The sequence below is a fragment of the Blennius ocellaris genome (assembly GCF_963422515.1).
Source record: "Blennius ocellaris genome assembly, chromosome: 12".
NCBI classification, from domain to species: domain Eukaryota; kingdom Metazoa; phylum Chordata; class Actinopteri; order Blenniiformes; family Blenniidae; genus Blennius; species Blennius ocellaris.
In genome coordinates, this window is record NC_137661.1 from 7050935 (window position 1) to 7069326 (window position 18392).

General features: G+C 38.9%; 1 protein-coding gene across 1 annotated transcript; it reads left to right on the forward strand.

Moving 5' to 3' along the window:
- Positions 1-6340: 6340 nt before the first annotated feature.
- On the forward strand, positions 6341-18293 carry gipc3 (GIPC PDZ domain containing family, member 3; the record flags this gene model as incomplete). Its single annotated transcript, XM_080506593.1, has 6 exons — positions 6341-6622; positions 9525-9710; positions 10516-10696; positions 15142-15251; positions 16758-16839; positions 18142-18293. 6 exons carry the CDS (start codon positions 6341-6343, stop codon positions 18291-18293), a joined length of 993 nt encoding a protein of 330 aa, XP_080362719.1.
- Between the last annotated feature and the right edge of the window lie 99 nt (positions 18294-18392).

The following is an 18392-nucleotide window of genomic DNA, read 5'->3' on the forward strand; positions in this document are numbered from 1 at the left end:
TTCAGCCCTGCCTCCGTTATCTGTTTCACCCCACTCGCTTCATCCACGGCTGATTAAGATAATGAGCTTAAATCGGACCAAGTCAGACAGCCAATGAGAAGCGGCGAAAGGTCGTGAAACAACGGTCATGTCAGACAAGCTGTCCAATCAGAATGAGGTAGTTGGCTTGTGCGGACCGCCCATTGCCTTATATGGTAGTTGTGCGGCCCCTTCCCTGAGTTCTGTAAAAGGTTGACTGTGTGTTTGTGTGTCACTGTTAGTGTGTCGTCTTATCAATCAATAATGTGCATGTGTTTAAACGTTTCACGTGTGGACACACACACACACACACACACACACACACACACACACACACACACACACACACACACACACACACACACATACACACACACACACACACGCGCGCGCACGCACGAAATCCTGTCCCGAGTGCATTTGGGTGGGGCAAAGAGCTAATGGGGGTTGACATACACACTCCTGTTCATCCACAGAAACATTAATGATATTGCCATTCATGTCATTCATGGTATCACATATGACAATATTTACCTTGTTTTAAAAATGAAGTCTTAAATTGAAATGATCACTAACTGGGCTTCCTTTCAACACTGCACCAGTTCCATTGAATTTGATGCTATGCAATCCCAAAAATTAAGTACCCATTTGATATGACTTTTTTTTAATTATCATAAAGAATCTGGGGTGGTTATACAGACGTACTCATGCCAAATCTAGTTGGCAGCAACAATATATGAGGAACATTCAACTCTATATTTATCAAATATGGTTATCTTTAATCAAGCTAGAGAAAGGGATGCTGCTAAAACACAAAGCTGTTATTCTGAAATTTTACATCAAAGCCAAATGATCTCCCATAATAAATAGACCCTTCAAATACAGCTTTCTGTATGGAGTTGCTATTGTGTCTCACATTAGAGAAAAAGGCCACAACTAAGGCAACAAATGGAAATGATACACACCTGTAACAATCACCAGACCAATACTATTAAGCTCATAGTGAGATTGTTAACAATGTCACCATGTAATCACACTGAATTTCCATTTGTCTTAATTGTGACTATTGTATATCTTAGAAAGATAGTCGGCCAAGGCTTGTATTGTTTCTGATAAATTAAAGGGGGTTTGAACTATTTCATTCATGCATGCATGCTTCTTTTAAATGGCCATGAGACAGTCCCACAACACTGTGTAGAAGTTGATCTGTGACCTTGGGGGAACAATGGATAACAAGGATTATGAGTACATCTTGTTTTGCCTTCAAAAGTTAATATTCAACCGTTGATATCCAAATGTCCCTTTTTGCCGCCAAACTTCACATCTGTCTTCAGATTTTTAGAAATAATTACACTCAAAATGTAGATCTTAAAAAAAACGCTGGCCACTTTCTCAAATAAAACATTGACAGAGACCTTGTGTACACACACACACACACACACACACACAAAGGTTGAGGTGTTAGATTTGAGGATTTCAGACATTCGTTAAAAAAAAAATCTTATCAGTGAAAGTCATCTCTTCCCTCACAAGGCAGCTCAGACGCAATCACAACACGGAGAATAGAGGAGGCAGTGTACTGCCGCATGACACAGCAAACACGCCACCCTCACACAATCTGGCCTACGACAGACAGCCCCCGGTCGTCCCTCACTTCTCCTCTGCAATAAAACCAGGCGGATGCAGAGGAGGAAATCACGCCGTATGAGGAAGCACGTATCGCAACGAGGAGGTGGAGATCCAGCGTAGGCAATAATCGGCCTTTGTTACTCATCAGTTAAACCTGAATTATTAATTACATGTGAGAAGGGCCACGTAAAAAGCAACCTCATACAATTTTGGGGTTGATGATATTTGACAAATTACAACCTTGCAATCATACATAATATTTACTCAGATAAACAATAAACCTCAGACCTTGAGATGTGTTCTTGCGCTGCAGATGACCCCATACGATCATGGTGATAAGTGAACAGAAGAATCATCTTGCACACGGGTCTATTTTTAGAGATTGCATGAGAAATAATAAATACTAAAGTAGACCCATGTCATGCTAAAGATTAATATACAAATCACTGAAAAACATGGGTTTAATTTACTTCATTTTAATATGTCATGTTGTTGCATGATATATTAGTATCGAAAGCCAGATATAGTTTGTAAGTAGGCAAAAAGGAAATAGAAAAGCCTCAAGGCTCCAACGTAACAGTTGAAATTTAGTTTCGAAGCAACTGTAATTAAAAAAGAGACTTGCGTTACTTTATCAACTATATTCCCAAATTACACAACAAACAAGACAAACTGTAAAACTGTATTGTTTGTTTATTATTCAAACAGGTTTTACTGCAGTAAGAGAACACATTTTGCTAATATTGACACTTACTCAACCATGTAGTCAATATTTGTGAAGGACTTCTACACATCTCCTCTTAGCCAATGAGTCACATTTTCATGAAACAACATAAAATATGATTTCATGGCCGACAGACATTTCACAATATGATTTTCCCCCATTACTGGCTTTTGTAACATTATCCTCTCACTTTGTTTAAAAAACGCAACCACTGCCGACTCAGGAAGCTTCCACTGGCTGTGACTACAGGGTTATTATGAGGCTTCCGTTTTAAATGTATGTACACAATAGCTTAGGATTTCTTCATTAAAAAACACATTGACGCATTCTGACTGTAAACAAAAACAAAAAGCAGAATACACTTACAAGGACCTTTAATCATAAGCTATGTGGGTTATTTTATGAGGGGATTTACAATTTGTACAACCCGTACACTAGATATGCTTTTAACTATAGGTTGCCAGACATGATTTCACACAAGAAGAGAAAGTGAAGTATGTTTTTCCTTGGATTTTGCCTGTTATCATGGTAGAGATAGCCAGGCTATCAGCTCCTGAACTAAACAAGAACCTTGGGAGGGTAGCAACACCTTGGCCTGGAAAATTGGGACTGTGACGCACAAATAGCTGCAACTACGCAAGTTATATCACAGGTGCAGAGAAATGATCTACTGAGAAATACTTAGTCGGCAGGATAGAAAAGGGCATCACATGCTATATGCTATACACCAACTACTGTATACCCTGAGGGAATAGCTGATATTGTCCCTATATTATGCTTCTACAACTGCAGTATGACTGCAACTGCTGGTCGATCTGGGATTTATTTTTTTTTGTTGCCAGGGAATTAAATTAGTCAGCTATGTTCACACTAATGCATAGCTCACATGTTGTTGTTTTTTTGAAAGAATCTTTCAGAAGGAATTGACACACCACCATTTGAAAATGGAATTTCTGAGGAATTTCCACATCAGATGGACAGACAGCTCTTGTGTTGTGACATGGAAATTTCCCCTGTTCCGTTACTCATGTGGGATAGAGTGAGACAAATAAAGTTATCAACAGCAAATGACCATCATGCAGGGTGAAATGGGACTATGCTGAATATGATAGTCAGGGATTCTCAATGTTTGCTTTGATTTGTTCACCATCCCAAAGAAAATCTGAACATTGTTGAACAGTTTATTGAAAATTAGTAATGGATTACAGATACTGGGTACTGTTGGATCTATAGTGGTCCCATCACTTTTTAACTGACAATTAAACAATGAGTTAACTTATTTTCCATTACTTGTTTTTTAGGTAGGCTTATCTAATGGGATGATAACCTTTTTGGGCCATCTTTGTGGGAAATTACTTATTTGCATTTAACCTTTCCTATGAATAGTTTCCCTTCACTTGGAGCCGTGGGCTGTCGTTGTGCAGAGCCCTGGTCGGGGTCAAAGTGGTGAACTGTCAGCTATAGGATTAAAACCTGCGGACCTCTGATCCGACATCCATCATTCAAGGGGTGTCAAACATAAGGCCCATTGACCAGAACTGGCATGCAAGAGGTTCCAATCCGACCTCCAAGCAAATGATAAAAACTTCAATAATAAAGCAACAACAAAAAACCCCTCATCATTTCAGAGTACACAATGGAATGCTTTGGTCCGTTTTACACCTGACTTCACCATGCGTTTCAAGTGATCTGATCACATGTGGTGAGCCCTAAAGACAAGTAGAAACAGGCACCAAAGTGCTTTCGCTCAGACTGCTTCCTGAAGTGGTCTGTGACGCATCTGACCACATAAGCTTTGTAGTGTGAACATTGTCGTCGCAGGAAAATATATCATGTGTAATACATCAGTGTGAACCATATTTTCATTGAAATGAGTCATATTATACATCTTTTCAACACTCTCACATGGATCTCGTTGGTCCAAAAGCATTGTATTCAAAGTCAAATCCAGCTTTTCATTGATTTTCATCCATTTGACTATTGGATCATATGAGCTGCACTGAAAATCTGCTGTGTCGGTGTGAGCTGGACTGGCTCCACCCACACATGTCCATTTTATGAAGAGGAAGAAGCACTTCCTCTCATGGCGCCATGTGCCAGAGCAGAGCGGCCTGTGGGAGGGTCAGAGGTAGTGTCTACCTTGACTGGGATTGGCGAAACCCCCAATGACACTATATAGGGTTTGATGTCTGATTCACTCGTTGGAGCATACATTTTCTAAAAATTAAAACGTCAAGGAGACAGATGACATACTTTACTTCTGGGGCGTCATTCCTCAGTATGGGGATGTAAGTTACTGTTGAAAAACTATGAGAAAGTGAATGTTGTATAATATGACCCCTTTAAGAGAATGCCCCAGACTGAGATTCAGTCTTTCCAATTTTCCAAAGAAACTTAAGAAATAATTGCACGACGCTGCCTTTGACCTTTTAGCGGAAGTGACACAGAGCTAGTAATTCAATCCAAACTGAAATGGTTAGTCTGAACAGATGATATGGACAAGCCAGGTATTAAAGGGCCCTATAGACCCAAGCTGTGACACTGGTGATGCACGCACGAAGGCTAGCTACCTCTACTAACAAACCAGCATAAAGCTCAAAGTCATGCTGTCAGGGTGCGTTTGTTAAAACATACACAATGCAACAGCTATTGGAGAAATTATTTGGATATTTCACAGTATTCTGAACCAGAAGGTTTCATCAAAATTGGCTTTATGTTGAGATTGTAGTAGTTTCAATACTAATTGTTTGGTTTTGTGAAAATATAGACATTTTCACCATGTATACTCGGCACCACAACAAAGAAAAACTTTAAAGTTCAAATTTAAAGATTAGTATAACACTGTTTTACCGCTCGGCCCACTCAAGATGAATTTGGGCGAGACATGGCCGCTGAAGTGAAACGTGTTTGACATTCCTGGTTGAGGCCATCACTATGTTGCTGTGTCATGTAAGTTGGTCAGTCAGCTCTGTGAGGCTCAATGTATAGATCGGCTCACCTACTAAGTTATAATTAAATGGAATAGCATCAAAGTAGCTGCAAAAAAAACCCCAAACAAATTGCCAACAGACAGCAGAAGTGAGGTGTAATATAATGAAATCTAATGATTATTTCAAGATACCTATACATTTCAGACACGGGGTGAGTTTCAGAAGACTAATACTGTGAGGATTGGGTAACTATTCTGTTTTACGAATGATTTTTCCAAGGGTTTTCCAGTGAGGTGGCCATACATTTTATTGCAGTAGGTTTGTTAAACTGATAATTTAAAAACATTTCTAATCTAAAAAGCACTACATACATATGTATGTTATCTACTTGCAGGCCCAGCTGTCATCTTGTGTACCTGTCGTCTGTCGGTGCGGTCAGAAAGGTCAGTGCATTACCAAGGATTCACCTCAGCGACATTTTTTTTTTTTTCATTCCCCGAGGCTCATGAGCAGGTGCAACCTAAATGCCTACCTAATGATATCATCTTACCTGAAACATTGGGACATTGTTCATGGCCGACTCTCCTCACGATCCAGTTTGAAAGTAATATTGCAATTTTACACTATGGAGAGTTGTTCATAGATTCCAAGTGCAATATGTCTCACAGCCAGACTGAAATGGGGATTAGAGACTTCACCGTGTCATTTGTATGAGGGAACCTATTGCCTCCCTGATGGGTTTTGTCTGTGTTCCCTGTGCATGAGCTGCTACAAGCTCAGGTGTAACGCATACAGTCTTCAACTCAAGGGGTGTCAGGTTTCCAGTTGGTAGGGCTTGGCTGGCCTCTTTCAGACACTGTTGCCAGGCTACCCTCATCACTAATTTATCTGTGTTCTTCACCCCAAAGCTCATGCTCGGCTCGTTGGTTGGGCGGTTGGTCAGCCAAGTAAGGAGAGGGACAGTGGTTTTTTTTCTCAGTCTGTCCGAGCAGTGCACCACCAGGGCTCCGAGACGAGGACCAGACTTGAGCCGGGGCTGATGCAGAACGGGGAGGTAATGAGCCCACAGGACTCCAAGGCAGCAGGACCTGAGGCCATGGAGGAACAAAAAGCCCAGAGTCAAGGGTACACAGCGCCCTCAGCGCCGCCACTTCCACCTCCTTCACCGCCACCATCAGGGCCACCCGAATACCCAAGACCTCGGCTTATATTCCACACTCAGCTGGCACACGGGAGTCCAACAGGCCGCATCCATGGATTCACCAACGTAAAGGAGTTATATGCCAAGATTGCAGAGGTGTTCAACATTTCCCCATCAGAGGTAAAAACAATGTTGGCTTGTAAAATAACACGGAGACAAAGGGGAAAAAGAAAGTATTAATTAATATCTTCTGGTTTGTTAGCCCACATGTAAATAGGTGTTGGATTTCCACTCCAGGCTTTTTCCATGATGCACTATTGAAGATCATTTGACCTACTGTCTCCCAGACTTTGTACTCATCTGTGCCTTTACAAGATCAATAATGGAAACAGACCACAGCGTAATGTTTTGCAGTTTGTAAACAGTCACATGAGACATGACGTTACTGTTATAGATTTCAGTTATAGGTATGAACTTTGGACTTCAGAGCAAAACAAAAGTGAGTAATACTGTACTACCTTAAGAAATATTCAAATTACAAAGTAGAGTTGGTGAAAAAAAAAAGCTACTTGAACCTCGGTTGCTCTTCCTCAAACTCATTCAAAGCCATCTGAATGAATGTAGTCATTCTTTCAAAATGCTTAGCAGACAAATACTTCATATATCTGGTCCTTGAAACTGATCTGTTGGAGCTACAGAACACGTTCAAATATATTCACTCATAAATTAAACATAGTGTGTTTGTTGTATTATATTTATTCAAAACGCCTTAATTCCTTCTATAACTCTCATATATGTGTAGATTTGTGACAGATAGCACACATTTATTTCCATAAAATGTTTACACAGCTCTGTGGAAGACAATTCAAACTGTCGCTGGCAGGTCTAGCACAACATGCAGCAGCTTCTAAAGCCAGAAACCTTGAGAAATCATCTCCTACTCACAATCTTTATTCTAGATTGGATTTTCTGGACATAATTTTTTTTCAAAGGGGTATTAACACAATCTTCACATATAGCAGATGTACACCGTTTCTTTGAAGTGATCAAATATTCAGTAAGAAGGGGAAGTTTAGAGAATTATTTGACTTTAATCCTCGTAGCTGATTTTGTGCATTTAAGTTCCGCATATCTAATGCACATACTTAAGAAAATGCATCATATCACAAGATAAACACACGTGTACAAATGGGTATGACATTATTCCATAATCTGAGCAGATCAGCATCATATTCTCATATGATACAAAACAAACATATTAGCATTTTAAATTACTTCAGTAATAATGTTGGTTTGCTCTGTGGCCTTTTACCATGCATTATGATAACACACCCAGCAACTGGAAAAATAAATATTTAGTAGTGGTTTGACCTTATCAAATACCTATCAGTATTGTTAAGAAGGCCACCATGAAGGTTCTCCCTATCTGTGTATTTGTTGGCAATGAATGCTTACTGATGTAATCATAAGAGCTTCACTTCATTCTGTTGACTCTGACCGCGATAATCTTGTCAGACCACTACCTACTGCGACTGTGTGTTCAGCCCTGTCCTGTCCTCTGCTTTAGATAACTCTTCTATCTATAATAGAAATGTAATTATGCCGCCCATCAATGACGATGAGGCTCGTAAACAGAACTGAAGGCTATTATTGAATTGTTAAACTCTATCCATTTTAAATCTCCAACTGTACACATACACAAAATATCGTGCCTGACATATGTATAGTACTTTCAGTTTCTTAAAGGTTAATTACAATATTGCTAAATTACTACTAATTACTACTGGTAACTGTACCTCAAGGCACGAGGGAGTTCTTTTGTCCTTTTGCTTTGTGGGCCCATGTACTGGAGGTGAAATTCTCCAAAGTCTCTGTCCAACCCTGGACAAAAGATGAACATTTCTGTGAATGTGATAACTCAGTCACCTGCTCAGGGTCTCACACAGTGCGAGCTCAAATATCACACATGATGTCTCACCAAAATACCTATTAACAATGTGATGACTGAAGTACAAATATGTCTGCAAAAAGCAATTGTTCAAATATGTCCAGGTAAATATTATTTCAGGACAGGTTTTCACTTCTTGTTCTTTGAATATGTTAATATCTTGACAAAGAATCTGGGCCAGTAATTTTGTGTGATTACTAAACAACAACAATACTAATAATACCACTACTACTGCTAATACATTGTCTTATTTTAGTTTTCTTCTGATACTTTTTGTAGATATATTTCTGAAATCGAGTTGATACAGAACAATACTACATTACAATATCACTCATTCAGCAACACCCAATCTAACTATAAGACCTTGAGCGAGATAAACATCTACAGATACAAGACCATCAATGGAAAATATCAGTGTGACGGTTTCCTTGACCCGGTGTGGACTGAAGAACAGCAGTATCCAATAATTACGGAGTCAGATGCTACGAGAGACCTTGAACTGCAGTCAGATTGTTGCAATCGCCAAGATAATAACCAGGAAAAGGAACTGCCCCAAGATAAAAGCTCCTGCGAGTTGTCAGTAATTTCCGTTATGGATTAACAAGGGACGGTTGAACTTTAACTGTTGATTGCAGAGAACTGAGTTTGAGACAATTACACCACTTGTGCATTAGAAAAACGGTGTGAAGTTTGAAGAGGATGGAAGTTTTAAGCAATTTACAATTAATTCAAAAGTACCCGTGTTAATCATTTGGAATATAAATAAAGATATATTGATCTGGGGTGGTGACTTAATACCTATCATACCTATCAGCTCTATCATTAACGTTGCTGTTACGTCTATGATACTTTATAGTGGGGCTCTATTGCCACCTACTGTTGAACTTCTATACTGCAACATCAACCCAAGAAGTCAAATTATTTTTGACCTATTCATTCAATGTAATATAATCATTTAATGCCAATACTTCCGGTATTGTTTTGAGTACAATGAAAAACACTAAGCTCCATAGATTGTGTTACTAAAACCAACCAAGATCACAATCATCTGAGCTCAATAATATAATGCATTCTTTTCTGCTTTGCCTTTATATCATCATAATTAGTCACGTCGGAGTAACGTTTTCCCCTCAGATCCTCTTCTGCACCCTCAACTCTCATAAAGTGGACATGCAGAAGTTACTGGGTGGGCAGATTGGATTGGAGGACTTCATCTTCGCTCATGTGAGAGGCGAGACCAAAGAGGTGGAGGTCACCAAGACGGAGGACGCACTGGGCCTCACCATCACAGACAATGGAGCTGGATATGCTTTCATTAAGGTGAATTCAAAATCAAACTGTCATATAGTTTCCATGAACACCAGTATACACGTGGGGACATTAAGATCTAGGTGTTGATCACCTTATACTGCCAAGTTATCTTTAAAGTCACACATGCAGAACGTCCTGTCATAAAATGTGCAGTGCTCAAGGGAACTGCATTATTACATTAATATGGCACAGTTATGTGCTCCACAGCGTCAGCAACACTGGGACTGTTACTGCATGACAAGCAGTAGTTAGAGTCACTAACGCTGTAGCTACTGATGCATGACATGCTCTACAATGATGATTCAGTTTGACTCATCACTGGTCAGGACTTGGCACCTGTGCGACTAAAGCAACCACATTTAACTGAATCTAAAGAAAGGAAAACAATAATAATTTCATTGGAGGCCTGTTTGCTTGTTATGTTTACTTATCTCTGGCAGCAGTCATGTCCAGCAGTTTCTTTCAATTTGGATGAGATATTAAGTGATCAAATGAAGAAAAGAGACACTTTTTCATCAGGGATTTTTATGCATATGCTGTTTTATCAAACAGTAATAGTTTCACCTGGAAATAGGTTTACAATGAGTCAAGTTATAAAGGACCCAACTTTAATACCAAATTTTACAAATATTCTAGTGGACATTTCAGTGTACATTTAGATTTCTTGTGGACCTTAATCCACAATCTATATATTGCACATATACCCACAGTTGTCAACACTAAAGATTTATTTTGGTCTTTATCATAAAAGTTGAAAGACTTTTTGTATTTTGTTTATAGTGTGTAATGTCTTTTTTACTTTTTATTTTTTTAGAGGATAAAAGAAGGCAGCACCATAGATCAGCTGAAGACGGTATGTGTTGGTGACCACATCGAAGCTATCAATGACCAGAGCATTGTGGGGTGTCGACACTATGAGGTGGCGAAGATGCTAAAAGAGCAACCGAGAGGCATACCCTTCACTCTTCGCCTTGTGGGGCCTAAAAAGGCCTTCGGTGAGTGGAAACTCTTCCATTATACAGATGGGGACTAGAAATCTCTCTTTGCACCTGTACAAGTACCGGTAATACTTTGAGGTCTTTGCAGTTATCTAACCTAAAAATGTCAATAACTATCCCTGTAAAATGTGATCTTTTTTCTAAAAAAAAAAAAAATGAACTCACTTGGTTGCCCACGCTATATATTCATGCCTGATTAAATATTAAAAGGGAAACCAGCAGGGTTCCTATGATGAAAACCAGTAAAGCTTGGAAAGGCCAGGGAAAAAAAAAAAAGCATTTCCTTAATTTTAGTCCTCTGCCTACACGTGAAGCAGGAGGAGATTCATTACATGGATGTTAAATATTAACATGCTGCCACCAGGGTATATATTTTTTTAATGGTCGGACTGTTCTTCCAGTGGTTGATGGATAACAGTGCTCCTTGGTAAGTTTCCATTTCTCAGGAGGCAAACAGGAAGCACAGACAGGGACATTGTGCAGATGACTGGCTGTCGGCCAGTGAACCTGGAAAAGTTCTTACAGTTAGTGGCAATGATAAGTTACCAGTGTTGTAGTGACAGTTGCTAAGGAATGACGGTACGTTCGAATAAACAATGAAAAAAAATGTTTGTGCTTGGATTAAAATAAATGCCCAGTAGGGCAAAAATAATACATTGAATTCGATCTTTCTTTTTTGAAGTGAATTCTACCCATGCTTACGGTCAGCAATATCACCAAGTTATACTTTGATGTTATTTCAAAAAATAAAAGCTTGCAATGAAAACGTAATAAGTTTTCATTCTTACCACAGTTACAGACTGTCCATACTTGTTTAATGAGTTTTTATTGCTACTACTTGAGAAACAAAGGCTTTTCAAGACATCAGAAGCACGCAAGCACACACTTTCCCTTTTTTAATCAAAACTGAACTTTCTAAAGAGATACTCGCCGAACCTTGCCCTCTACTTCAATAGTTCAAATGTTTCAGTACCTTTAGAGAGCGCAAATGTCCTCATGTTAGACTTTAAAAAAAATTACTGAACTGCTTCTCCATGGGAACACTAATGTCTTGATGTTTACATTCCTGACCCCAGGTTAACCTATCAACTCAGACAATGCGATGACAACAATAGCACTCAACACTGATTGAACCAGATAAACGGTTTGCTCGCCGTCTCGTTTTAGGATCACAGTCGCATTGGAGTCACTGCCAACAACATCATAAATATTTAACGGAAATGTAGTTGTTGCACCTCTATCGTTGCCATGGGGCTTTTATTTGATTTACATTTCACCCATTTATCTACAAGCAATACAAATAGGCGAAGATGTACATTGCAGAAAAGAAAAAAAAAGATTTATTTGTGTAAAAGCAAGCTAACATGTCCTCTATCATCAGTGTTTGGATTTTGTGTTCCCAGTAACAATTGGACAAGTTTAGATTAAATATTCAGTTGCAACCATACCTTCTTTTGTTGCAATCCTCAACAAACTTTTCACGTACGCTGATAAAATAAATGTACATTGTGTTATATTTCAAAGTAACTGGAAGATGGTAGAAAAAGGATTTTAATTCAGTTATACTCAGGAGTGTCCTGCTGGAATAGTTTGAGGGTTCAGAGAGTTCTGAGCACCAGGTCTGATGGTGCAACAGGTTGATGGCTTTGGTTAATGTTTACAGATGTATTTGCCACATGCATAAATAAGTGGTTTTCAACATTTGTAAATTGTATTTAAATTTACAGGCATAAATACCAGCAAAAAACAATATAATAGCTGAACAGAGAATTGGCAGAACATTTTTTTTTACATCCCGATCTTCACTTCATCTCCCTCTTGGTTTGATATTTGCGATCAGAAATTTGTTTATGTCTTTTCTGAACTCTGACGGCAACAACAAGGCCGCACTGTGGGATTCACTGCCATATTGACAACAGTGTTACCTGGGGAAGGGGATATTTCCAAGTGGAAGCCATCTTAAATACTGACGCGTTAATAGATTTCACCTTTCGTCTCCTCCAGTCAAGGGAAGTTCAATAGGTTGTTTACTTATTACTTCTGGTTTGGAGTGGAAAAAAAGGGAAGTTCCTTTATTGGAGTGTACCTGAATGAGTCGGAGCCGTGTTGGCCACAACCTTGCTTATCAGAAGGAGAATCAAAGTCATTGTTGGCTACTTAATTTCCTGCCATTGATCCTTAATAAATGCTCACCTCAGTGTTATCAGTGACTCCAGTGTGCAGCCGACTTCCATTCACATGGGAAAGAGTGAGCAGGAGTTATTCTAATTGAGTTGCTTGTCCCAGCTGAAGCAGAAGACCTCAGTTTGTAGTTAACATGACTAGACATACAAATTAGTCTCTTGGCTTGCTGTGTTGTACATTCCATCATAAACTAGAAAAACTGGTTCAACTTCTTTAACTCATTGAAAGTTTTACATGGTGATTCTTTTTTTCAACACAAACCTTCAAAAGGCTTTAAAATACATAGTACCAATGATTGACCGTGAATGAGTGTTCTGAAAATAATTTTTTATAATGTACCTAATTTTCTTACAAAAAGTGGCCCCTGAGACAATTCAGCACCAAGAAGCAGCAACATAACCTACATTTTAATTCATAATACATACTCATGCAACCATTATAACCTGTGAAGTGTGAAACCTTCACCATTATTGCTTGGCGAGCTGTTATTTTGGTGTGTGTCTGCTGCATGTAGCTCACAGACACAAGACACAATCAATCAACTGTAAAAACACACAAAAATAATAATTCGTATCTATTTTTTCAGCAGGAGATTCTCACTGTTTTATTTGTGAGATCATTTGCAGCCTGCAAGTGATAAACAGGCTACACGCTGTCACAAACATTTCCACGTAGCTGAAATGACGTCTGACCTCTGGGACAGACAAGATCCTCAAGTGAAGCAGACATCATTTTACACAAAAATTGCTGCAAATGTTCTTTTGATTATAAATAATTATGTTTGCGTGTTCGTGTTCCTGTCACATTTCTCCTGGTCAAAATCAAAGTTTATGTAAGTTGTCTGGACCAGAAAAGTAATCTACATTACAGGCATATGAACTTTGCGAACATAGACTTACACAACTGCTGTGGCCATAAGAAGAGTGAATGGTGGACTGGTCATGTATGACAAGCTTTACAAACAGCATTTCATTTGTCCACTTAATAACCTTTTCTGTTAAATAGTTGACAGACAGACGGGAAATGCATGAGTCACATTTCCTCATGACCAAAACATTTCCCTCACTTGAAACTGTCCCATCAATTAATGTGTGAAAAGAATGAAATGAATATACATGAGAGGATTATGACATCACGACATCCTGCGCTTAGTTTCACTGTGACTCCTTGAGACTTTTCTCATACACCACTTATTTAAACAATGTTATGTGATTAAACACTGACACACGGAGCAGGAAAACGCATTCAGTAAAAAACATTCAAAACATTTGATAGTTAAATGTTTTTTTTTTTCAATTTTAATACTCATCCAAGCAAATCAATGTAATCTTTGGCAGATTGCTTGAGTCTATGCTCAGTCTGTTCATTCTTGAAGGTTTTACATGTTTTTTTGCTTTAGTTTGGTGTTTATTTGGTGGCACATTATGGTTCCATTACAACAGGTTGACAGGAAAGGACCTTTGAATTTGGCAGTGAAAGCCAGCTGTCGCTCATTATTACCTCTGAGCCCCCCCCCCCCAGTTGGGGGTCCCCTCTAACCAGAGCAACCAGGTTGCTTCCCAATCAGAAACCTGAACCACCTCAACTGGCCTCTCAATGTGGAGGAGTGACAGCAGTACTTTGAGTTTGTGTCCCGCAGAAAACAAATTCTATTTGCTCTGAGTGCATTCTCCTGTGTTTTGGTCACAAAGACAGGCCAGGGCAGATTGGACTGGAGGATTGGAGGACTGTTTCATGATTCCTCCTCCCATCCTCCTCCCAGGGTGCTCCACTTGGGCAAATGTATCTTCTATTACTCCAGAAATACATGAGATCTCTTGGTCCATCAGAGAAACCTTGGATTCAGACTTGCAGGTGATGATATGCATCCCACAACCACTGCACGGTCAAACTGCTTCGGACTGTTCCAGTGCGATGGAGCCACAAGGACAGCTTCATAAAACACAGGCTCAAACCTTCTGATGCCATACATGATGCTTTCTTGACCGCCTCAACACACCGTCAATAATCACATAGAAAAGGCAACGCCCATCTTGAACTGAACTAGTGGAACAAGTATTATCAATTCTAGTTTCTGCACAAAAGACGTACACATGTACAATGTTTGATCTTCACTTGATTTATGATTCTCATCCCCTGTGTGTGTGTGTGTGTGTGTGTGTGTGTGTGTGTGTGTGTGTGTGTGTGTGTGTGTGTGTGTGTGTGTGTGTGTGTGTGTGTGTGTGTGTGTGTGTGTGTGTGTGTGTGTGTGTGTTTAGACATGATTGGAATGAGAACTAAAGCGCCAAAATCTAATGAGGGCAAACTGGTGAACGGGAAGGAGACGCTGCGACTTCGTTCTAAGGGCGCTGCTACAGTTCAGGAAGTGGTAAGTTTCACACGCTGACAGATTACGGACAATACCAACATCAACGTCCTGATGTACTCAAACAGCAGTGCATGAAACACACACTGGACATTACATGCACTGCTGAACAGAATTGGACATATTGGATTATATAAACTGTTATTAACCTAAGTGATACTGAACAATCATTTCTTCAGTTTCATTACATTCAAAATGACAAAAGCCTGGAAAAGTATTCTCACTCCCATCTCAATAACCTCTCAAATCAAAAATGTGACAATATGAGTCAAACCTGCAAATCAACCTTATCTCAGCCCTAAACTTCACTGTCGCCTTACGCTTAAAACATATTGTGTAATAACAGCTTCAACATAATACCTGCCAAAAACGTCATGATTTTTGTCACTTTAAATGCAATGAAGCCAACTTAATTTATTCCCAATAATGCAATACAATAGTACTTGACAGTATTTGACATTTTTCTAAGCAAATTTATAAGCAAAAAACATTTTTCATTGCAGCTGATACATTTTCAAATGTTTTTTTTAATGCTACTTTGCTGTAATAACCAGCCAAAAGTGTAATCACGTATAAAATCCATGGCAATATTAGCTCAGATATTTTTATTCCAGATGATTACAAGATTGGCAGGTCATTTTTTTGATGGCCATTATGACATTATCACCTAAAAATCTTAATTAGAAAGACTTAAGATGTTCCTGGTGGATGATTAGTTTCTCGACTAAACAAAGATTTTTATTTAAGACTGTCTCGCAGCAGCTGCCATTCTGTGCAGGTAATTATAGAAGCGCTTGAGATGACTGTGGTTGCACATTGCTCCCATGGAGTAATTACAAGCCGGCCTTTATTGTTTTTAACTCAGCTGATTTGTTAACTTATCTCTTCAAAGGAAACAAGGTCTTCTCACATGCACGGCAGTCACACACACGAGATATGTGTGAGATATGGCTTTGGTGGTGACTCGTGAGGGGGTTTTACGAAGAGAAGTTCCTGTAAACTGTGTGCGAGCAGATTATTTGGGTTCTCTCCCTCTCACACTTACACATCTGTTGACCTCACTCACAGAAACACAAACAAACTGAATTCTCTTCCTGGAAATGAGCTTCATCAACAAAGTGATTGTCACTTCCCACACTTCCTTGCCTTAGTTCCTTGTGGCCCCACAAAGGAACACAAATAAATTCACGTGAATAAAATACATGGGAGGAAAGATGTAACGTGAACATGGGTGAACCATATTCCTTTTAGAAAAATTGTTGAAGCCCGAAAACACTTGTGTATTAATCCCTACGGGATGGATTTCACACATTTTACAGGCAAACAATTAACGCCTGATGAATCCCTCTGAAGTATAATAAAATCAGGCTGAATGAAGGCAAGTGGTCTTTTATATTTATGTAATGAGTGTGTATTTGTGTTTTCTATTTAGAGTGGGGACACTTGAGAATAACTACAAGCACCTCTTTGGTTTTTTTTTTGTGTTGGTTTTTTTTTGTTGCTGTATAGCAGAATGAGTTTGAAGAACGAGCGACTAAAAAAGTGGACGACCTGTTGGAGAGCTACATGGGCATCAGAGACTTGGAGCTGGGTAAGATAACCCACACGGTACCGTTATCCTCGTACATGTTGGAGTGCAACAAAAGGTGGATCCAAACATTGATAAAGTCACCACTGGGGTTTTGAGATTGCATGCCTTTAATATTGACTGTGCCCTTTTTCCTTTTGGTGGAAGTAATAGATTGTTTAAATTGCACTGGTGTGCTTTCTACTAAAATATTCTTTATAACATCAAGATCTTAGACGAAGCAGATCTTGACTGTGAGAGAAATTAGTATGTTTCTCTGGAGCTTTTCATCAGTAACTCAAAGTCTCTTTCAGGTGAGTTACTGATGTTTTCATGCAGATCTCAAGCACGCCATTTAAAGCCTCAGTGAGCAATCACCTGAAGTTAGGCATGGAGTAAACATTTGTGAAAGCAACCACATGAAATAGTTCTTCAGTTAGCATTTTTGTTGGGGTCAAAAATAAAAGAGCATTATTTCAGTTGGGGGGAAAAAAAAGAAAAAGGAAGTATTAAATGGCATAGTGGGACGCTCGCTTTCAGCCCTGCTGAACATCACAACACTGTCGTGATATGTGGAATGAAAAGGGGTCATTGACTTTCCCCCTTTTTTCAGACTTTTAAGGCCTCATTTCCCCCAAAATTATTTGTATCAGCATATATCAAGGTCATTTAACAGCTAACCTGGTGATTTTTTATTTTTTTTTAAATCTTTGGAGTATTTCTGAGATGTAATCATTTAGGTAGACATTATTGCACGTAATACTGACAATGTATTCGGGGTAAAAAATAATCTAAGGGATCTTTGTATTTTTTTGATGTTTTTACTTTGTTTATTATATTTTATGATTTGATGGTATTTTGGCTCTGTGTTGAATAAGAACATCACAGCTGGACAAGCAAACATATTTTTATTTACACATGAAGAGATTATCACATCTCAATGTCATATTATAAAGCCAAACATCCAGGACTTTTCTGATTAAATTTTAAACACAACACTAGTGAGAAAAAAAAAAGTGAATACTATAGGATGTATGAATTATAGTCCTATCATATTCTTATTAATGTCTGCCTCCAGAAAACATTCTATTGGATGTACTAGATATCTGATGGATTTCCAAGCTTATGTAAAGAAATACATGATTTTGGCATTATTCTCAAGATGAACCGTTGTTTCTTCCGCTGTGTCCTTTTGGCACAGCGAGATAATCAAAGCAACAACACAATGCTTTAGAAAAAAAACTTTTCTTTGGGAAAGAAAATGTATTAACTCTGAATTGATGACACAGTGAAAGTGCTTACTCCTGCGCGCTCTGTTATTTGCAGCCACCACCATTGTGGAAGCCGGGAAAGACAAGAAGAACCCTGATGATTTTGCAGAGGCCCTCGACTCAGTTCTGGGAGATTTTGCTTTCCCCGATGTGTTTTTGTTTGATGTATGGGGAGCTATCGGAGATGTGAAAAATGGTAGAATTTAGACGTTCACTTTGAAATAAAACGTAGAAGTGTTGCAATGTTGCCTTCCAAATCTAACCACTTTCTTCACAGTCCTGATGAAGTCTGCAGATAACTCAACA